We start from the raw sequence: 24,318 nt of genomic DNA, 5'->3' as shown, positions 1-24,318 counted from the left end.
TTGGAGTCGCAAGACAGATTTAAAAAACCTTCACTGATTTCGGAAATAACCTCAGTAAAAAGTAAGCCTCTTGAAAGAAGTGTATAAGGCGGGGAAGACTTGTGTAAACCAACACTATAGGTGACTGCAAATAAAATGTTGATTTACTATGTTTGTTATTGTCGGTTATTACTCACTGTGTTATGTGTATTATTTTACAGGTATTGTGTGATTTTTCTATTAAGAAATACATGATTACATACTGTACAGACTGCCGACGACTGCTGCAATTTTTGATCTTCTTATCGTCCATATTTTCTAATAAATAAACTACTTTCGAAGTGTCAAAATGCACTTGAATAACAAAATGTCTATAAAATACCGCACTGTACAGTATACTCGCAATTCCTGAAATCCATCGCCCATGACCTCTGGCCTGCCGAGGAACAGCACAATCCTGGGTCCATGGAAAAGCCACGAAATCTGTCGCATTACGCCAAACGCAAACAGACCCAGTCTGCGGGGAGATCGGTAAGACTAGATCGGATGGGCAGGGCCTGTACATTAGTGGGAAACGATGGGCTTCAGATTGGCACACCTGATCCATTAGAGATACCCACAAAAAAGGTCTGCGGTTTTGGCTCGTCTTGAAGTCCACTCGTGGGGTCAGCTGCCCACATGTCACAGACACGAAGTTGATGAAATGAGACCGCGGTTATCAATCCATGCAACAGATAACTTGCGCGAATACTCTGAGAGTCAATACTAATGAAGATTGGTAGCAACTCACTGTAAAGATGGTCGCTGAGCCTGCGGACAGGCACATAGAAAAGACAATCACACTCTCACAACTAAACTTTTGGCCACAGCCTTTGTCAGAAAACTAGAGCACATACACATTCACACAATCGCTCAGGCAACTCGTGCACTCATGACCGCCATCTCTGGCTGCTGTGTCAACAGTCTCTCAGAATCTGATAACAAACAAACCACTACTCACTCCTGCCTGCCTCTCTTCGGCAGCTGCTGGGCTAGTGGCAAGAAGTGATGGCAGCACTGACTGCAAGCTGAGGGGAGTAGTAGAAAGGGGAGAAACAGTAAGAATGAGGGGGTAGGGAAGCAGCGCACATACTCAGCAGCGCCCTGCCAGCAACGGTGCATGGCATCTTAGTAAAAAAAAAAAAAAAACATTTCATCTACTGAGACATAAATGAGGTTTTTCCAGTGGTTTTTTTTTCAAATTTCCCTGATTTCCCTGACACGTTTGACATTCCCTGATTTCCAGAACTTGTGGCAATCCTGGGACGTTGTCTCTCACCATGGACAACGGAGTAGCCGACGGCATTCACTTAACGGCTGAGATCAGCGGCATTCAAGTAGAACTGTCAGTGCCAACAGACAAGCAACGCTACGTGAAATAACCACAGAAATCATTGTGGGACGTACGACGAATGTATCCGTTAGTACAGTGCGCGAAATTTTGCGTTAATTGGCTATGGCAGCAGACAACCGACGCGAGTACCTTTGTTAGTAGCACGACTTCGCCTGCAGTGCTTCTCCTGGGCTGATGGCTATATGGGTTGAACCCTAGCAACCTGGAAAACTGTTGCCTGGTCAGATGTGTTCTGATTGCAGAGCTGATGGTAGGGTTTGAGTGTGGTGGAGACCGCACTAAGCCATGGACCCAAGTTGTCAACAAGGCACTGTGCAAGCTGATGGTGGATCCATAATGGTACGGGCTGTGTTTACATGTAATGGAATACGTCCTGTGGTCCGACTGAACCGATCATTGACTGGAAATGATTACGTTCGGCTATTTGCAGACTATTTGCAGTCATTCATGGACTTCACGATCCCTCACAACGATGGAATTTTTATAGATGACGGTGCACCATGTCATCTGGCCGTAATTGTTCGTGACTGATTAGAAGGACATTCTGGACAATTCGAGTGAATGATTTGACCACCCAGATTACCCGACATGAATCCCATTGAACATTGTGTGACATCTCGAGAGGTCAGTTCGTGCACGAAGTCCTCCACCGGAAACACTTTCGCAATTTTGGGCCGCTGTATAGGCAGCGTGGCTGAATATTTCTGCAGAGGATTCCCAACGACTTGTTCAGTCCATGCCACGTCGAGTTTCTGTACTACTTCGGTCAAAAGACGAACCGACAGGATATTAGGAGGTATCCTATGACTTCTGTCACCTCAGTGTTTATATGTAAACATTGTATGCAACGTGTGTTGCGAATAGACTTAGTAGCGAACAAGTAATAGGGTAATGCTAAAACTTCGCTGCACGAACAGCGAAAATGTAGCAACGTATTACATTTTTTTCCTTTCATCATTTTGTGGGTGTGGTAGGAAGAAATCTTCTTGAAGGTTTGAAATTATATGTATTTTTGTTGGAAGTCGCTAACTGCCCTCATTCTCAACTACTGGATGAATTAAATCCGTGCATCTGCGCACCGTAAAGTACGCTGCCTCAAGACAAATACACGGCTTGTGTTAAACTTCTGACATAAGATGGCTCAAATGGCTCTGAGCACTATGGGACATGACTGCTGAGGTCATCCCATGCGCAGACTGACGTTAACATAGAAGTCTGTACTTGGTTTAGTGCTGTGACCGGAAGCATGTATAATTTATCATTTAAATATAAAACGTTTACTGTAGATCGTCTAATACTAAAAAATCCCGAATGAGAAACAAAACCAAATAAGAATATTTCAACTTGTATAGAATATAAAATTTTCTGTGCCTTGAACATAAATGTTCCACGTCTAAGAATATTTATGGAAATAATCCATTACTTTATATGACATTGTAGAAACTTACTCATTAAAGATGTGTTCGTAGATGAAGTCTTATGAATTTCGTATTACAGTAATTGAGCTATTCTCGTGAGACTTAGTGTAGTTGCTACGCCAAAATGTCATTTCTGAATGATAAACAAAATTTAGTGTATCACGGAAATGATAAAAGACGACTCTAACATATCGCAGCTGTACTTATAGCAAGTATACAGTTGCAAATGAAAGAAAAGTAATTTTGATCCTTCTCGTTAAGCAATGCTGACAAGGAAAGTTCGTTATTTCAAATTCTAGACGACACGGTCAAAAAAGAACATATATAACAACGCAGCTATAAAAAAGACGTCGGAAAATTTTCCTCCGGCGCGAAAGTAAAATCACTGCCCAAGAGGTTGATAAGAAAATACAAGACACTTTACACATCTTTAGTGAAATACGCTGCTCCACAATCGACTCAGGAATCAATTGCAGTGATTTTTCGTAACATAAATCTAACTTTCCGATGTAAGTCACACCGTTGTATCGTTACCTATATTGAATTATTACAGTGTACAGCGACTGCTGATGAATGGCATCGCATTGTGTTCAGCGATGAAGAGTAGTTCTGCACTACCCTCGCTCACCGTCGTCAGCTACTATGGCGGCGACCTTGGGAGGTCCCATTCTCCCAATGTTTTGGAGAGACACAGCCGCGTTACTCCTGGTGTCACGAACATCCTGCGCCCACACGTAGTATCTCTCGTGAGACAATATCGTAGCGCCTTCTCAACAAGACATTGTTTGTCCACACATAGCGCTTGTCTCTATAACTGCTTCAGATTGAGGTGATACTGTAGTCAGCAAGATTCCTAGATCTGTTCCCGACAGAGTGAATGGGATCAGCTCGGACAGCAACACTGTCCCAGTGCCAGTATCTGGGATATCAAGTGCCGGTTATAACAGTTCTGGGCCAACTTGCTCCATAATATCTTTCCCAATTGAATCAGTGTATGTATCCACGCCAGAAGTGGTGCGATGTCATACTAATAAATCAGCTCATACTGCCAAATTCTTTATTAATTTGACCCGATTATGTCATCACATATGGTACACTCTCAACCAGTGAAGTTTCGCTTCCTCTTCCCCTTGACATATTTTATCAGACAATGTATTTCTGGAGCACAACATTTTTCGTTACCGTTCGTAGGGTCAAAATCACAACAGAGGTTGTTTATTACTGTCTCACAGCACTCTAAAATATAATTTACTGCCACTCCTCCCCTCCCCCCCCCCCCCCCCGCTTACAACGTGCCACAGGTGCATAGGATTTTAATAACAACACGATTAAAAATTATAAAATGTTTTAATCTATATTTCTATAACGTGTATATGTGATAGACTACAGTTGATATCACTGAAACGCTAGTATCGCCGCAGCTCTTTGACGGAGAAAAAGAAGGGCACTAACGAATGAAACCGGTTAAGGAAAAAAAAAAATATTTTGTGCAACTGCTTGTTGATTATTTTAAGAAATACTTCTATACTACCATATAAAGAGAAGTCGTTGTTTTACGTAGTTACCAAAGTAATTCACCAACATTCTTCAAATTTTTACACGGCAGTCTAATAAACGTTCAAATGACATAGACTACATATCTTATTTAATATACGTGGTATGCAAGTACATTAAGTGTATAAAGCGACAATGTTATAAGCACAACTCTTGATGAGTTTTTGACAGAGTTACTTCACATATTTTTAACATACATGGTGTGTAAATATGTATTTAAAATCTATACTATTTTATAAAGACAAGTCGATATTTAACGTTCTTACCAAAAATCTCGAAGAGTTCTTGACCGATTTACTTCCAATTTTTACACAATCTCTAATAAACGTTCGAACCGATGAGCCTTTATATAGTGTGTGTGTGTGTGTGTGCGTACAGGGCGTCTCACCTAACTCTGCCACCTCAAATATCTCTGGAACAACAATAGAAGTTCAAAAACGGTTTACACCAGCATGAACGTATGGCAGGGGCTTAGGAAACCAAATACTATGCGAAATTTTAAAATGTAAGCAAATACTATTTTCAACACAAACTTGTATACTTTTAAATAAACACCCCCCCATTATTTCGTATGAAATCAATAGCATGAAAAATCACAAAAATAATGGCCTTCGTTGCATCGCAATACGTCAATTACATCCCGAGAAATTGCGAAGTGAAGTTGATACTTGAAATAAATAAAGTGCACAGCTAGCGCACGTCCTGAGACTCAAGCGTGCACCTCACGCTACCTGTGTCAGGAGCTCACACAATGGGAAGGTATGCACAATCCACAAAAATAAACAAGTAACACGTCCAGCGAAAAGTTACGTTTTCCAAATTGTAAATTTATGTTTATTCTAGCGAAATGACAACTAGAGCTACAAGTAGAGATAATACACTTGAATTCACTTTGTTAAACACATTTACTAGTGCCCTGTCACCCACAGAAACTGTATTGGTGTGCATTACATCCAGCATAAAAAATACGCCCACATCCTGACCATTGAAATTGTGTCAAGTCAACGTACGTTCGAAGTGCCCTCCGTTTGCATCAATACACCTTTGCAGACTGGTAACGAGAGAGTGTTGCACAGTTTGTAGATTCTCTACAGATATTGCCGCACACGTCGCAGTAATACGATGTTGCATTCCCTCTACTGTCGTTGGTGGTTTTTGATACACTCTGTCTCTCACTATGCCCCAGAGAAAGAAGTCTAATAGAATAGTGTAAGGTCGGGGGACCGTGCTGGTCATCGCACAGTACACCCCCCCCCCCCCCCCCCGCCTTATCCACCTGTTTGGAAATGTCGCATCTAGAACGTCTCTGGAAACTTTTTCATTGTGTGCGGGACATCCATCATGTTGGAACCACATTGATCGATGAATTTCCAATCCTAGATCCTTCATGAGGAGCGCTAGTACGTATTGAAGAGATGATGCATATCGCTGTCCATTCAATGTTCCACGGTAAAAATAGGGACCTACAATACAGTTAACAATGATACCACACCAAACATTGACACTCCACTGTCGGTGATGAGCAACTTGGCGATTCCAGTGGGTATTTTGCACGGACCAGTAGTGCATGTTCCGCAGATTCACATTACTATGATTTGTAAATGAAGCCTCGTCCGTAAACAACGTATTGCTTAGGAATACTGGATTACCTTGCAACTGCTGAAGTGCAAAACTACAGAATGCAATGCGGGATCCAAAGTCATTCACGTACAGTTCTTGGTGCAGTGAGATATGGAACGGATGAAACCGATGCCGATCCAAGATTCTGCACACGCTACTGTGGCTTATTCCTACACCTCGTGCAATTTCTCGTACACCCACGTGAGGATTGTGCGCTATAGCAGCCAGAACAGCAATTTCGTTTCCATTGCCTGTCGCTGGCGTTGTACGTTGACGTTTTGTGGGAGCCCAGCTTCCTGTTTTCGTGAGTGTCTTGCAGATGCTGCCAATGGTTCTACGTGACGGACACCACCGATCTGGGTAGCATTCAGCATACAGTGTCACAGCTGCGGTTGCATTTCTGTGACATTGGCCATAAATTAAAATAATATCTAGTTTTTCTTCATTACTGAAGGCCGGCATATCGACTATATGACGTCAAATGTAACAAGCCACAAGAAAACAAGTTTTAATGTGGCAACGTATGTGAATTACGTTCAGAGCAGTTCAGCAGATCAGATTAGGAGACAGTTGTACAACGAAGGTAGAGCGTGCCGTGGTGATATTGATATGTTTACAGCATGATACAGGCGCCAGTGCAAGGCAACCCTTGCTCTGAGCCCAGTACTACATGCGATGCATTACGTCAGAAACTGACGCCGTTGCTATCCTTTACAAGCCACATATTTCAGAACTTGTGACGTTTAAAAACGTGAAACCAAGTGTGTTACTACTAATTGTAAATCTAGTTGTCATTTCGCAACAATAAATATTATGCACAGGACATCCATCATTCTGATACCGCATTATTTGACACATTATAAGAGATGGACCGGTTCAAGTAAGGTACAGCACAAGAAGGAGCTAAACTATCCCCCTGTAGGAGTGCCATCAATGAAATATGGGCCAACGATGTGTTGTCATACAATACCACACCATGCATTAACACTCCACTAACGTAGTACGTCAATCACATCACGATGACCGGCAGCGTGAGGTGGTGTAGTCTGAGGAGGTGCGCTAGCTGTGCGCTTCATTTATTTCAAGTGTCAGCTTCGCTTCGCAATTTCTCGGGATGTAATTGACGTATTGAGATGCAACGAGCGCCATTATTTTTGCGATTTTTCATTCTATTGGTTGCATACGAAATAATAGAGGGTGTCCATTTAAAAATATACAAGTTTGTGTTGAAAATAGTATTTGTTTACGTTTTAAAATTTCGCATAGTATTTAGTTTCCTAATCCCCTTCCGTACGTTCACGCTGGTGAAAACCGTTTTTGAATATCTATTGTTGTTCCAGAGATATTTGAGGTAGCAGAATTAGGTGAGACACCCTTGTAATATCAAAAATTATGTAGACCAATTCCGCTCAAATGGTTATATAGGAAACGTCGTAAGAAAAAACCTCAAGTTCTTCACCGATTTACTTCAAATACTCTAATAAACATTGGGATGGACTTTGGCTACATACTTTTTGATAGACATGGTATATAAGTTTGAAAATAATATGTACATGGGACACATTGTTAGAAAAAGACTCAACAAGTTCTTAAGCAATTTTTTTCAAATTTTTAAACGATACTCTACTAACGTTTGGACAGAGTTGGGCTATTTTTTTATATACATACGGTATATAAGTATGCATAGTATGAAAGGCTCAATGTTATTAGCAAAAATTTCGAAAAGCAGTTGACTGATGTACTTCAAATTTTACACGTTGCGGTAATGAACTTTCAGAAGGATATAGGCTACATATTTAATGTATATGATATATAATATAAAAATTCATATGTAATATACAGGGCGGGGCAAATAAAAGTGGCCCAGAGAACAGAGTTCTAGGGTACGAAGAAACACAGCAGAGGAAAGGAAATACAATACTGACTTGACTATAGCAGATGGCACTTTTGGGCCTTGGGCAGCAAGTTGCTGAAGGCGGACCGGAACTGGACTGCTGCAGTCTCATCCGAAATGTTCTGCTGCAGTTCTTGAAAACTATGAGGATAGTTGCGATACGCTTTATGCTTGAGGGCTCCCCACATAAAGTAATGGCACATTGACGGATAAGGTGACCAGGGTGGCCAGCTAGGGCCACGACTCCTGCCAACAACTTTGTGAAGATTGTCGCATAAATTTGCTCCAAGGTTCGTAAGGCAGTGTGCTCCATCCTATTGGAAGTACTGTTTGGCCACGATAACCCGAAGCCAGAAGCACAAAAAATCAGCGCTGCTTGAAAGACATTCATTTGTCTCCGAGCGCTGCCGACGTCAAGCTGCCACTAGACGCGAAGTATTACAAAAGGCTTGCGCCCACTAGCAAGCAACTTTTGTAAGCACTTACTGAGGTGTTTACATTAGAACAAAAACTTACTCATGTTTACTGATTCAAGCCACTGGGGCAAATTTATTTCAGGAACTCGCCGCAAGTACTTGTTGCGAAAGTGCAGTTATTCTTAAAAACCAAAGCAGTCGCCGCTGTTGTTGCAGTATTAATGAGTAAAATTCGTGACGAAACACAAAAATAGAAAAAATATTAAGGGAGTACATATTTATGTTGCAAAGAAACATAATTCAATTAACTAAAATCAAAGGACTTCACGCGTTTAAAAATTTTGAGGGTGTGTACGCAAATTTCGAACATCTCTCTCTGTTTATTGTATTATCAAATATTCGGTAACAGGAAACAAAACTGCGTCGCGAGATCTCACCAAGAGACTGCGTTTTAATTACTCGTCGATTTTTGCATGCAGTATTTACTGCTTTCAATGGTGACATTGCAAAAGCAGCTAAAATTTAAAGACGCTTGTACTGCCATTCTATTTTCCCTTCCGGTCAAACAAATTGATTGGTAAACTCATTTCACAGTTCCTTGATTGATTGTGGCAGTTATGTGTTTTTCGGGGTTCCAACGGTACTTTTGTTTCGGCCCATCAGTCTTTGTGTCGTTCTCCTTTTCACAGTGATATTTTCATACCGGTACTAAACACACACGAGGAGAACTTCCGAAAAGAGAAAATGAGCAGGTACTCGCAGCAAGATGCAAGAAATTAGAACGAATTTTCACCCTGCAGCGGAGTGTGCGTTGATTTCAAACTTTAAGACAAATTAGAACTGTGTGCCGGACCAAGGCTCGAACCTGGGAACTCGATCTGGCACACAGTTTTTATCTGTCACGAAGTTTCAAGCAAGAAACTGTTTCCACTAACCTGCGAAGTTCTTGAATTTGACGAAGCTATGGGACGTTGACTGAAAGGAGGGGGAAGGGGGACTGCAGATATGGTGGTTCGTTGACCCATTAAGGCCCAAAGTTGCGCTAACGCAACATTTCATTCGTAATTTTTATTTTTGTTTAAAATGAGTTGCTCAAATTTCGAATTTCCTTATTACAACATTAAGAGAACATCTGAAAAAAAACTAGTTTAGGCATTTTATTAGATCACTGCTCTTTATGTTGAACACCGTGAATTTCCAAACTTCCAGATAAATTTGGGTATTTCATTGCGAAAGTTTTCACTTTCTTTCCTAATTAGCACGTAATGATTTTTAAACGAATTTTATACAGTGAACTTCTTTCAAACTTCTGTTATCATAGCACATTACTGTTTAGAGACGTCAGTTAGATCCTTTTTTTTTTTTCAATAATGTTGCGTTTACACAACTTTGGGACCGCCGAGTATATTTGTGGAACACGGCTGCTTCGTTCTACCATAATAATAAATCAGTATTCCATTGTTGACCGAACAGTTTATTATTGTTAGCCTTTGTTTAAAAAATATTCTTTCAGTTTGGTTGCAGTTTCAGTGCGTTTACAGGTGGAACAATTACTCTGATGTAATATTCGCTACCAGTACGTCAGTTTTACTGAAGTTTTACACTTTATTTACTTTTGCGTATTACGAATTGAATCATAATTTACCACAGTTCTGCTGTAAATGAATGCAGACAGTACATACAGGGATTTCTGCTTGTTTAGGAATGTCTAATTATGACACGAAACCCCTATCTACTGCGAAACTTATGGCCATATTGAATGTAGATGAAGAAGTTGAGGTTGCAGACAGCATTGATTGTACGTACATTCTACTAGATATTGATTAGATCACAGATGAACAAGAAATTGATGAAGATCTTCTTGTTGAGGAAGAGGACGCAACAGATATCGCTGGCGCGTTTGAAATACATGCACACAGTGAGCAAGTGAATTCAACTGTAGTGTCAGAATCCTGTGCACCTGTTAAGAAAAGAAAACGAATTGGTGTGAATGTAACGAAAAGAAATGAAGATGTTCCGAACTGAAAGAAATTCAACCAACTTAAACTTCTTCACCAATAACGGAGGAGGTCACCAAGACAGAAGACATAAATAATAGAGCAGAGAGTCTATCGCCTTATGAAATTTTTTCACTTTACTTTGACTCGGAAGTGTTTCCAAAAATTACTGAATACGCAAATAAATATGCACAAGATAATAATCGCCATTCATTTCAAATAACTGTTCCATTCCTGAAGAAATTTATAGGAATAATGATTCTTTCAGGATATCACACGTTGCCTGCAATGAAACTGTACTGGTCGAAATACGAAGACAAACGATTACCAATTGTAAGAAGTTGCATGAGTCGTAATAAATTCTTGTCAATCAAATAAAACATCCACTTGTGTAATAATGACAGTCTGGATAAAAATGTCAAGTTTTCTAAAGTGAGAACAATCTTTGATATAATTTGTCTGTTGAGGAGGACATGGTCCCTTATTTTGGGAGAAGTTCCTGAAAGATGTTCATCAAAGGAAAATATGTCAGATTTGGCTTCAAATTTTGGTGTTAAGCAGTTCGAATGGCTACTTGTACAAATTCATTCCTTGTGGTGGGAAGATGGCAGGATGTGAAACATCTGAATTTTCTTAAAGTATGGGTGGACAAGTGGTTTTGAATTTGTTTTCAGTTGTTGAAGACCCGCCTCGTCATTGTATATATTTTGATAATTTCTTTTCCTCTTATTCTTTATCTTGTTTTTTAAAACAAAAGGGATTGTTTGCCACTGGCGCTATCTGGGAGAACCGCACTGCAAAGTGCCCTTCGGAATCCACCTCAAGCATGAAGAAAAAAGGCAAGGGTGTGTTTGACTTTGTGTTTGACAACAAAGCTGAAGTCATGATGGTAAAGTGGAATGACAATTCCATTGTGACAGTAGTTACCAACAGTGGCATTCAGCCTTTAGCGAATGCAAAAAGGTACAGTCGAAAAGCTCCAACCCAGGGTAATATCTCAGTACAATCAACGTATAAGTGGTGTTAATTTACACGATAATGCTATTGCCAATTACAGAATTCTAATAAGAGGCAAGACATGGTGGTGGCCTCTCTTTACCAACTTGATCGACAGTGTAATTGTGAATTCATAGAAAATATACAATCTTGCAAATGAAGAATTTCGATCATTCTTATGCGTGACCCTAATGAAATCAGAAGATGCTGCAGTCGAGAATGAAGAAAACAGAGAAACTGCAACCCCACAGGACACAGAAAAATGCAATTGCGGACGTCCGTCCAAATGCTCTCTTCCGAAAGAAATACCCAGTGATGATGTAGGCAACATAATAATAGAGGAAAACGAAGCAAGAAGAAAACTTAGCTTATGTAAAAGTATAATAATTTACAAATACAAAAGCTGTAATGTGCATCTTCATTCAAACTGTTTTCAATCATTTCATTATAGAGCGAAATAAGACTCCTTATAGACCCACAGTTACGTAAGCGATACATTTTGCTGTACTTTAATTAGGACCTGTATATTTCTTTTTTGTATATTTGTGTCTATATGAGTGCACAGTTATATCAAATAAACATTATTTTCAAAAAAAATCATTGTTTTAATGCTTGGCCCTTAATGGGTCAACTCCACACAATTCTGTGATTGTATAGATGCCATAACAGGGAGTTCGACGCAATGCCTAATAAATATGATTTCGGGGTTACGATGTTAGAGTGGTTGTAAGATGGGCAGATGAAATGCAGCAACTCAATTAGGAAGGCTGAACTGTCATCTACAATAAAGGAAAACAAACCAGTCGTAAAAGTGTACATCGTGGAGAAAATCGCCGAGAGCAGAGGCCACAAAGTTGTGCGTTTACCGCCCTAAAACTGCCATCTAAATCCGATAGAATTGGCATAGATTGTCGAAGGTAAGATTGCAGAAACTTGTTAATGCTGCTTTCCTTTTAGTTACTCCACAGGATTGGCAAGCTTACTGCGGGAATGTTCAGTAGCTGGAGCAAGGGCACAGGAGACGAGATTGGATAACAGAAATGACTGTCGATGAAGTTATCCTCAGTACCACGCCCTCAGGCGATGACGATGACCATCGTCATCATCATCTTGAATCAAACACAAATGACATAGATCTTTAATGAAGATCATTTTGACAGTTCATTTAGGTGCAATTACTTAGGCTTACACTTTTTACACAGTACTGCATTTAATAAATGCAGTGTCCAAACAGGTTCCAAAATTTAGTTACTGACTTCCAGTTCATAGCGTCGTAAGTTCGACATTCATTTACTTTCATTTTCATTGTTTTCAATAAGTAAATAGTACATAAATTATAGGTAAAACTCTCGAGCATGAATATGTCAACAAATTAAATGATTTCCTGTCTGACGAAAGTGTTACTTAAGGTGGCAATATTTCCGTGAGTGCTGCCTCCGATTTCATATTATGCACAAAACGTGGGTAGTGGTGCTATTAATGATGCAAGCAGCCGTCATTGCCTTCCCCTTACCGCTCCACTCCTCACCGCAGCCATAATCCATAGAGTAAATATCTCTGGAGTGAGCATTCACATGCGCAGAACAGATTTTGTGTTGTCAACTTCGACCATAGATACTAGTAGACTGGCCTTGCTGTGCAGAAGCTATAGGGCTGGTGTGGCTCCAACATAAACCACGTGACTGTTGGCAAAACGTGGCGGGATTTCAAATCAGCGGTCTGTCATCCTATGTTTGTATCGTATTTTACCCACATTTCTCAGTTGACTGCCAAACGCTTCCAACAAAAATTACTTTTTTATTTGCGAAAAATTATGTCAGAACTACATTTGACCTGGATTTGTTCATAGTACCATTTATAAAATCTAACAAATACATCGAACGCCCCTCTGGTGGCCAGCGGGACGAAATTACTATAAACTAAGTAAAATGTCGTTAAAATTCTTTTAAACGGTAAGAGTGGGCTCTTGTCAAAACTTCTAACATTGGATTCGCTGCGTTTTGAGCTCTAGTCACTTATAAAAGAAAATGGGACATGGGAATTACGTCAACTATAGGTGCCAAAATTGTCGACTTTAGGAGCAGGTCCATTTTAGAGTATCAATTTTAGGTGTACTCTAAAGGTTACAAAAGTTTAAACTATCAGTTTAAAAAAAATGACATTTTAGATGAAAGGTGAGACTTTGAAGTTTCAGAAAATAATTTTGGAGCCTACATTTATTTAATAGTATCAGAAGGTAGAAAAAAATTCTCTTCATGTGTCGACTATAGGTGCTCTTACCTTATTATAATCTCACTTGTATATACAAAAAGGCGCGTATGTGCAGATGGCTTAAAGTTTTTCCATTTCAGGGCCTGTATCCAAAGCAGCCTTCGGTTTTCATCCTTAGGGAACCTATGAGTAGGAACGATAAACAGTTATATTTACTTCTGTAACCGAATTATCACAGATACTTTCGAAAATGTAATATGAGTCTGACTTCACAGGCATCACTTTCAACACTTTAATTTACGTGATACTCTATTTCAAGTGTAAAAAACATAAAAGTCACTTCAGCAGATTTCCATAAACGCATCTGCACCATCATAGGAACACTTACACGTGAAATGTAATGCCATTTCCCCCGACAAAACGCTGAGTACAGCCGAAAGCGCAACACGAAACAACCATGTTTTGCCAACAGTCACGTGACTTTAGCCCTGAGATGTTGGAGCCACGAAAATGACGTCAGGGCCAGTCTATTATATTTATGGTCGAAGGTTGTCAACATACATTGCCGGCCTGGTCACGTGTTCTCGGGCCGTCGTGTGTTTGTCCGTATAGCGCCCTGTATATTTAGAATGTCACTACATCCCTAGTACAGGCAGATTCTTTTCGTAAGTGTCGTGGATTATTTACATATATTGCACAGACATTTTAACAGTATCCATTTGATACCGGGAATAAACCAGCTGCGTAACTTTTAAGGACAAGTGATATTACACCCTGCTTCTTTGCGATAGGTGTCACAGTTCAGATGCACTCGATTTTTGGTAGCTTTCGGTATGATACGGCACTTTATAGTATTACATAGTACATTTTTGCAGTGATAGTCTTGCAAAACGACTTGACAGTATGCTATCACTTTTGCAAGTGTCCGAAAAACACGGAATTTGCCACACATTAGCGATTATATCCCTGCTAATTCGTCCTTTTTTTCTGTTATTTCTGGGTATTTATTTTCTCGTTTTTGCTACCTAAGGCACAATTTTTCTTACTGGTGACACTTTGAAGTATTTATTTAAGGCATTTTACGTACTTGCTCCCAGCTTATTAAATAAATAGTAGACCGAGTAATCTATATACATAATCGATAAGTCACTGATAAATGCATGGAGGATAGTATTTGCTGAAACAACTAACCATTTCCTTCCTGTTCCACTAGCAAATTTACGAGAGGAATCGATTGTTTGTACGAGCCGTAATATCTATTATATAGTCATAAAATCGTAGAAAAATAGGTCTACAGAATCAAGCCTTAATTCAGTGTGCGATTTGCAGGGGGGGGGGGGGGGAGGATGGGGGTTGATTTCCTCCCCTCTGCATCAGACCATCCCCTCCTCTGGTTTTAGTTTATGCATCCCAACCTGGGATGTGTATTTCCCACGCACTGGAGTAAAACTTTACACATAATTTAAATTTGTGAAGCCGAACACTGGAAGTTTTTAATACAGTCTTACTATTAATACTGTTAATATGTTTGCAGTAGTTAAGCGCTTCAAAACATTTAGAACTAAATCATAATTCTCATGTTGTCATTGTTGGTTTCGTCTAAGGTGCGTCATCCGTTTACTTGCGAGGGAAGTTGTGTGGCAGTCATACCGCAGCAGTCGTACCGCAGAGTTGGGTGAGCTGGGGGCTGAAAGTCCAACCCCGGGCCCTGACACAGGGTGGTGACCAGTCCGGTACCTGTGCGAACATTTACCGTTACGCCAACTTTTGGTAACGGTATGGCGCGGACTAACGCGCCTGGGACGAAAGCACACATTACTAAAAAACGCACCATCGTCTGCTTCTAGTTCCTAGGATACTATTTCGTGGACCTTCTTTAAATACTGTTCTCTTCCATCATCGTTTTCTTTTCCTTTGGTTTTAATTTCCGTTGTTAGCTGCATGTGAAAGTACCAAGTAGGCAGCCGCTGCGATACTTTATCATCCTTTATACTACAAGACCGACACACGTGTGGCACAAATTCTGTTGCTTTGGTATAAATTAACCTGCCGCATGCAACATACGCCCGCAAGATGTTGCCTGTTGTAGCATGCTACAAGACGACGCACGCTTCATTTCCGTAGCATGCCACAATGTTGCAAGACGTCGCCCCAGCGTAAACGAGGCTTTAGAGCCAGGTCTGTATTGTATGGTGGATGTAATGTGTTGCGTACGAAACTAAAACCTGCAATCAGATCCAAACGTCGTGGAAAACTGTGAAGTGTCATCCTGCAGCAAGATAACGCTCGCCTACATTCTGCCAAACGGACAGCCGACGCAATAAAGGAGTTGAGATTCGAGGTGCTGGAACATCCACCATACAGTACAGACCTGGCTCCAAGTGATTTTCACATGTTTGGACCCTTAACGGAAGCACTACAGGGGAGAAGATTTGAAAGTGATGAAGACGTCATTGCTGCGGTGCAAAATTGGTTACAGATGCAACAGAAAAACATATTTTCTGATGAAATAAAAGAAACCTCGTAAAACGTCGGGAAAACTGCATTGAACTCCAGGGAGTTTACGTAGAAAAATAACGCATGTTTCAGTTTTCTATCATCAGAATAAGTACAGCTTTTTACAAATGGACCTTTACTTTTTGAATTCCCGTCGTATACCTGTATGTAGATGATTTTGTAAATAAGCTTTACCTATAATGTACTTTTAAAGATATAACAAGCGATGGCTTTTCTGATAGTGCATACGGGTGAATAGTGAGTTTCGGCATTAACATCTTTTGTAAATAACTGTTAAACCATGGGTAACGCCACGGTCCAAGCTAGTAACATATGTAATTCTACTAACCCCCTAAGACATCCCCCCCCCCCCCCCCACTGGTAAAAGCACAAATCGCACACTGCCTTAATTATAATGCGTCTCGAAATTTTTAAACATATACAGTGTCTCTTACTAATATGATAACCATAATTAGAGCTACATGGTATGTACCCATGAAAAGTTACTATCCCTCCTTCATATATTTTTTTTTTTTTTTTTTTTGCATCCGTAGCAACAACAGTAATTCACCATCGCTATTACCATATCAACAAACGGTGAAAGACAACAAAAACTCTTGATATTATAAACTACAAACGCTACAGAAAGCACACACGCACAGCGAAGTCCCGAAAACACGTGACAATCCTGGTTTAATGTTGACAACATGCGCAGAACGCAATGCTCGCTTCAGAGATATTTACTCTATGCCATAACCCAGTGGCACGGCCCTACCCGACCGCCAGCGCGCCAATCGTCAACTTCTCGTGTGGAAACAGTAGCTGTATGTCTCTTCCTCCTCCTTTAATGGTGCCACAAATGCTCGTCCATTCGTCCGAGTCACTTTTATTTGACCCACCCTGCATAAAGCGGAAACTTTATTATCAAATATTTCAAATTTTGACATAATACAAAATTAAACATTCAAATACATACCTTTTTTCGGACAGTTATGTACAAGTTTCTGTTGAAAATAGCTGTGAGAAAGAAAATGCTGTGGTGTTCTGTGAAAACGTTCGGTTTTGTTTTCTTTCTCCCCGTCAGTTCCAACTACGATAGGAAGGCATGTAAGCCATTAGACAAATTGTTTCCCACAGTGTATTCTTTCCACTTAAATATTTCAATAAAAAAATGTACACACAACAATGTTCAATGTTTTGTTTTCTTCCTTGCCTTCGATTTTACAGAAAACAGGGAATGTGTATTTATGGCTCATCAGTTTATGATTAGAATGCTACAAAGGAATCTCATCGTTCGAAACTTTGATATCCTACATATTCAGACTTAACACTAAGCAAAATACTGCCATTGGCGCTACTATACTCACAGATGTAGCAGTTGAAGGAAGCCTATCTCTTGAATCCCATATAGCTTCATGTGCCCATGCATTTAAACGACTTCCATTCCTAATCAATATTTCGTTCACACTAAAAATAAACAAAGCTCAAACTCACAGAGAGGAGACGATATGACAGACAGAGAGGGAGAGAGGAAATAGACACAGAAGGGGGAAGAGATGATGCAGAGAGAGAGGAAAGGAAGGAGCAGAAGATGGAGAAAGAGAGGGAAGTTGAGGAGATAGGCAGAGAAAAGTGGGGGGGGGGGGTGAGGAATTTAGGGTTTGTACCCAATCCCCATACAAATTTAGCAATTGTGAATAATTGCTGTGTTAGCTGGTATACCAATAGAAACAATATGGTAATTTACTTACATCAGTGCTTAGTACATCATTTTAACATCACTCCCAAGAAAGTGCTGTTAAGAGAAATCCATCATTTGAGAACCGTTCCTCTAATTTGAGAAGCATATGTATCATGAAACTAATTTAATAACTATAATAGAAACAAACTTTCAGAATTTTGACAACATTATACTGTACACGATGCAAAATCAAAGTTTTCACTCACCACTGTCAGTACTGCAGTTATTACCAAGGTTGTAAACATATGTCTGCAGACTGTGGCTCCATGAACGTAAATGGGGAACTGACTTTTATTTCAGTTGTTTACACTTATTTTTCCAGTAGTCAGTATTTTTGTTAGATTTTTCTTTGTGATGGACCTCCCCTTTCTGTCTAGCTTTACTCAATTTCTTGTGGTTTCGCAGTTCTACATGTAAGCTCACGTACTGTTTTGGATTTGTTGCTGTCATGCACCTTTATGTAGATGGAATGTTTTCTACAACCACTCAGGCAGCAAGTCCATCCTTCTGGACAAGGAAGTGAAAAATACCCTTCATAAAACACAGCTAGTAATTCTCTAGAATTCATTGCCATTTTCATGAAATTTAGGTTTCACACTACTTCATTCTACAAATACTAGCTGAGAAATCTGGAAATAACAGGTAGAAATGAAAATAGTTTTATTAAACGTTTTTGTTGGGGGGGCTATGTGCCCTCCAGGATCCCTCACCACTCCTTGATCCACAACTGGTTTCATCCAGGTTGTTAGGACATTATTGTCCAATCTCTGAGAAGTCCACATTTCAAAGCAAAGGCGTGGGGAGTGACACATGTTTCTAATTATTACTGTTCAGGACTAATGACAGAATTCTTGCTGATTATCATTATGTTATAGCAAACTCACGTTCTTGCAGTTACGATATATGTGCAATGAAATGTTAGCTTTCTATAAACTTATTCACTGTTTTTACAAATAGATGGTGTACTGCTTCTCTTTTTTAAACAACTCAAGGGCCAATGTCATACACACCTACAACTCTGCCCTTGTCATTGTCTAAATAACAGACAGAGCAACATGTTTTCACTTAACTGTTGCCAGGGGATTTATCTACTAGTATCAAAAATTTTGTGCTCTTTGTGTGATCTGCCATTGCCCTTTGGTGACTGTTATCAATTATATTTGTTATAGTAGCTGTTGTTTTGTTTCATTTATTTGTATAGAATAAATTATTCTTGGCCATGAAAAGCTATTAATGTTGATGTCCTTCATCACACTCCTCCTTCCTGGCCTCATCCCATTTCTTCAGTGTCAGCATATTATTTTTGCACTACGGTCGCAGGTTCGAATCCTGCCTCAGGCATGGATGTGTGTGATGTCCTTAGGTTAGTTACGTTTAAGTAGTTCTAAGTTCTAGGGGCCTGATGACCTCAGATGTTCAGTCCCATAGTGCTCAGAACCATTTTTTATTGTTTTTGAATTTGGCTATTTTACTGGTAGAGAGTGGCCAGATGCCCTGTCACCACCCCTTTCCCTTCTTCCCCATCCCCCAAGGAAATTTGTGTACCCTATCTGCTGCATTAATATGAAATCTTTCTGTGTTTACAAAACAGTCTTTTTGAATGGTTACTTGCAGATGAAGGCTCAAAATTTCAACCCCTAAAGCAAGCAAAATCATTCTGTCTCACAATTTCATAATTTTCTTAACTGAATTTTCCTTTTGATACATTAATGAAAAAAACTTACTTATAGGGTGGAATACATTCATTGAACAGAAACCTGCCTCTTCAAATTCTCCAAACGAGATGAGATGGTTCTTTAGATTGCTCGAAATGTGTCACTGTGATTCCTCCTTTCCTCATCTCAACCACCATCACAAATATTACAGTGGTAACTCGTAACATAACATAGTGAACATACCTCTAGACATCTTGTGACCACAAAAAAAGAAAGAAATATATCTTCCATCAAAAAGTTAAAAATTGATGCATGTTGTGATATGTTACTGAAATTGGCAGTAATGTAAATTTTAAGTGCATGAGAAACTAAATTTTGTTAATACTTACACATGAAACGAAATGTATCTATTGAACATTACATACTACCATTACTAAAAATTGTATTAAATCAAATATCAACACCATTTTACAGATTTCTTTTATTTGTTTCAGGTCCATCAGAGATGATCAACATCTATCTCCTGTCTCTAGCAGTAGCAGACCTTCTCTGTGGCTTATTCGTGGTTCCACTCTCAGTGTATTCAGCCTGGCTACAAAACTGGATCTATGGAGATCTGGTGTGCCGCTTGATGGGGTATCTTGAAGTAACACTCTGGAGTGTTAATGTCTTCACCTTCATGTGGATAAGTGTTGATCGGTATCTGGCAGTGCAAAGACCGCTTCGGTATGATACAGTGCAAAAGCGTACCCACTGTCAATGTTGGATGGTGTTCACATGGGTCTCTGCTGCAATGTTGTGTTGCCCTCCACTGCTGGGAGTCAATAAGCCACATTTTGACCGTGATGCTTTTGTCTGCATGTTGGACTGGGGAAATATGGCTGCCTACTCTATAACAGTTGCCATACTGGTGCTAGGCCCCAGTCTCATCACAATTGTCTACACATACTACTACATATTTTCCATGATGAGAATGGTGCGAAGTGGTGTCCCAATACATGATAAAGAATATGCATCTGCTCTGACTGAAAACTTGTCTAACCCAAGTCACATAATGTCTTTCGTGCTTGTGCTGACATTTTGGATTTCATGGACACCGTATGCAACAGTCAAGTTCTATGAGTACTTCACAAACAGCAGGTATCAGGTGCCATATCTACACTTTGTAATTGTGTGGATAGGTATTCTGAACTCTTTCTGGAAAATAGTGATCCTCATCGCTCTGAGCCCACAGTTTCGATTAGCAGTGCGTGTCTTCTGTATCAGACTCTGTTGTCGCTACAAAGGCAGACTGCAGGGTGAGTTGATTGACATGGATGATGATGATTAAGACTATTTGTTGCTTAGTGGTGAAATGACTAACTTCTTGCTCTGCAGTTGTGTCTGGCAGGAATCAGGTGTTGTGCAGGTGTCTCAGGGAATGCATTATAATATATACATCTCTGTAGCTATGTTCTATTCTGAAATGGCTCACAGCTGTTTGAGAGATGGAAGCTAACTTTCATTTCTTACATCTTGATGCAACAACATTCTAAATGTCTCTTTTTCAGAAAAAGTCTTGCGATTAATATATTCCCCTTGTTGTAGTATTTCTACAAATGTGTTGTTTTATGAATTGTTTGATTTTCTGTTCAGAGGAGTAAATAATGTATAATTCATGTAAAAATTGTTTTTTGAACACTAGAATTACAAAAATAATGTCCAGAAAAGCAGGTATTCTCAGGTTTATTTCAAGACATTCAAACAGATCATTTTCTGACGAACCTGTTTCACTCACCATGATACAATTACTAAACTGGAATTGGACATTCCAAAATTTAACACACGCTGTTTACCTCTGTAGGATGACTATGTATTTACAGAATGGTAAATCTATTTCTAACTTACCATGTGCTATAAATCATGATTTTCTCTTTCATGAATGCAACAGAAACTTCTTACTCTGATCCTGTATGTGGTAACAACAAATAATATTTCTGATACAAAATCAACTGTTTTAAAGTGAATGTATTCTAAAGAATACATGTGGAAAATTAAACTTGATGAATGCTCTTACTAATAACTGCATAGACACATCTATGAGATTATCAAAGTACACCACCAGGAAATAGTAAAATGCTTCCAGCTAGTTCCATCAAAGAAAAACTCCAACTGCAGTTTTAATTAATGGGGGATTTTAAATACTATGCTAACTGCTCAATTCAAATTTTTGTAACAGATGTTTACAATATCTAGTATCCTAAAATCCATATGGTAGCAACAAGCAGAAACATACAGGCACAATACGTATGTAGATCTACAATAACAGAAGTTTATAATTAATCTTGCTATTCAAAAACCATGTCATTTTTAATTTTCCAATTGTCTTGTAAGTACTTTCCATTATACAGTAAAACACCAACAAATAAACAAGAAAATAGGTCAGCTTTTCACACTCTGAAGTACGATTAAATCTATTATAAAAACCTTATCTGTAAAAGAGTCCTATACCTCATGGTATTTACATACTTTTTAGACTGAAATAGTTACTCAAAGCAGACTCTTACAACCTGTAACCTTATAAAATCATTCCTGTTACTTCCTATATTGTTGGCTTTAAACACCACACAAGCTTGTGCTGCCACAAAAATTGAAACATTTATTATTTAAATTGCTTTGCAGAAAAGCTCAAGGAAGATTCACCTACTTCCCTGATACTGAAAGTGTAAGTGAAAAGGTTGTTTCATTAGTTATTCCTTTCACGAAAAATGTTTGTTCACATGAGGGGATACATATTCAGATCATTAAGAAAATGTCAGTTTTGTGCAGGCTCTTGCTCAACTGTTTTCGCCAGAAACTACATTGGGTAGTTAATTCACAAATACTGACTTTTCCTTTTTAATCGAAATATTTGTGACAGAAGTAACTTTCTGCTTGTGACTTGCCATGTGTGTCCTAATACAATCAATAATGCCTGAAACAGAAGCCCCAGTAAAATTCACCATTTCACACACCTGCGATAGCAGTTCCTGCATAACAATTTTTGAGACATACCTAGTATATAAAAAATTACTACCGCATGAGATAAGTAACTTCTTCCAGTAAATCAGTTATCTGTTTGTATTCATTAATCACTTCTACTGTGCTGAAACAAGGTTTCCTTACTGCAACTGAAACACTGTGTTCAGTTCAATGTCGACAATAATGTTTTGAGCAAAATGCAATTTCTTGGGGATTTCCATGAAACTATTATTTGTGTTATATTACTGTAAATGCAGATTCCATCAAAACACCAGCCATAGTCTGCTGTTTTCCTTTAACACATGCAAATCAGGTTTCATTTGTCTCTCATTATGACAAATGATAACATGTTTTCCTCACATCACACAGATAAGTAAAATATCTTCTGTAAATGACAATTAAAATCAAATTAAATTCAGTACTAGTGTTCAAAAAATATGTTCTAAAAATGGTTGTAAGATATGTTTGAGTTTACAATAATGTAGTAAAAAAACAAATTTTCTAATGGGCAAACTTGATGTCAATATCTCTTAATTCCGTGAAGGCTGATTCCTGACATGATGTAAAACCCTTGTTAGAAAATTTTATATAAATGTGCCCAACTCTTTAATTTATATGCATAACATGTATTCTTGCACTTTTATTTTGCTGATGATACAAACCTGAAATATAGGAAACATGCATTAGAAATAGTTCAATTTGTAGCTGTATTTTCATACAAGTTGTTGATATATTGAAATTGTTAACCTGTTAAAATGTATTTCCAACCTATGTACTGGAACCTGATTTTTTGACATAAATACAAAAGTAGGTGTCTGCAACATGTCCTTCATAAATAATGTGCCTTAATTTGAATAGACGCAAAAGTAGGCTTATTAGGAAGTTATTTTATTTAGTGGGAAGTGCCATCTGAGTTCCAAGAACTAATTTCTAAAATATAAGAATGGAAACAGAAGTGTCCTACACAGTTAAATCTGAAAACACCACAATTTTTTTAAAAAAAAACCACAACTGTGACTGTAATTTCCCTGTAAAAACTCAATTTCTTTTGTGATTCACCTTGTATTCTTGAATGATGTGGTTCATGAATAGGAAAGTGTATGGAATGACAGGGATGATGGACAACAAATCGTGTAATGGGTGTAGTCGGTGCTTATATAGGTACCTATGTAGAACTGCAGTCATTTAGTTGAATAATGAAACTGCCTGTCACTGCGTGTAATCAACTTACACTTTATAACTGTTGTTTTGTCATTATGTGCATTAGTTTCTATGCAAGACTCAACTTTTTTAATAGCTACAAATTTTTTCTGTGCTAAATGAACAGTTGATAATTTGGCAATGTTGTGGATAAAGATTCATAATTTATGTGTTATAGAAAAAGACTGTGTGTACCATTTTTGTTTAGATTTAAATTACAAAATATTAAAAAAAATTGTATAATTATTTATGGGAATATTTGGAGAACTTTGTTACTTCCCACAATCAAAACTTATTCACTTTGAATCGTAGTTCAAATATGAGAACAGCTTTTTGATATGTAAATGATTAAGGAAAATGTTTTTTGCTGACTGCCACATTAAGATTGGTATAAAAGATGTTAGTGTTGTTGATAGATATTAACATTACTATCTGTGTGTGCATGCTTAAACTCTACACATCAATGTATGTTCTTTTGATGAGTGGTACCAGACAGAACTTTCATAGATTCATTGTTGGTACTTAAAAAACAGTGGCTACTAAAACTACTTTCTAATGTTCCTGGCAAACAAAAAATATTAACAGGCTTTTACAGGTATACATATTTCCTCATCAGATGGGGAGTCTAAAAAGTGACACAAAGAGATGTAATGTATTTTGTCTTAAGATTTACAAGAATAGCAGAACTTCATGAAATGTTACACACTTTAGATGACATCAGTTGTAAAATGGTATTTACCTATGGTAG

General features: G+C 38.7%; 1 protein-coding gene across 1 annotated transcript in view; it reads left to right on the top strand.

Annotated features, from left to right (window-relative positions):
* Positions 1–22,103, top strand: part of LOC126187498 (G-protein coupled receptor 52-like) — a 76,426-nt gene extending 54,323 nt beyond the window's left edge. Inside the window, exon 2 of the mRNA XM_049928613.1 lies at positions 19,865–22,103. Within this exon, the coding sequence (XP_049784570.1) occupies positions 19,865–20,700 (836 nt within the window). The 3' untranslated portion in view covers positions 20,701–22,103. The remainder of the gene's footprint in view (positions 1–19,864) is intronic.
* The last annotated feature ends 2,215 nt before the right edge of the window (positions 22,104–24,318 follow it).

This window comes from Schistocerca cancellata, chromosome 5, assembly GCF_023864275.1.
Source record: "Schistocerca cancellata isolate TAMUIC-IGC-003103 chromosome 5, iqSchCanc2.1, whole genome shotgun sequence".
Classification (NCBI taxonomy): domain Eukaryota; kingdom Metazoa; phylum Arthropoda; class Insecta; order Orthoptera; family Acrididae; genus Schistocerca; species Schistocerca cancellata.
The sequence above is the reverse complement of the archived record's forward strand: the minus strand, read 5'-3'. Positions and strand labels throughout refer to the sequence as shown.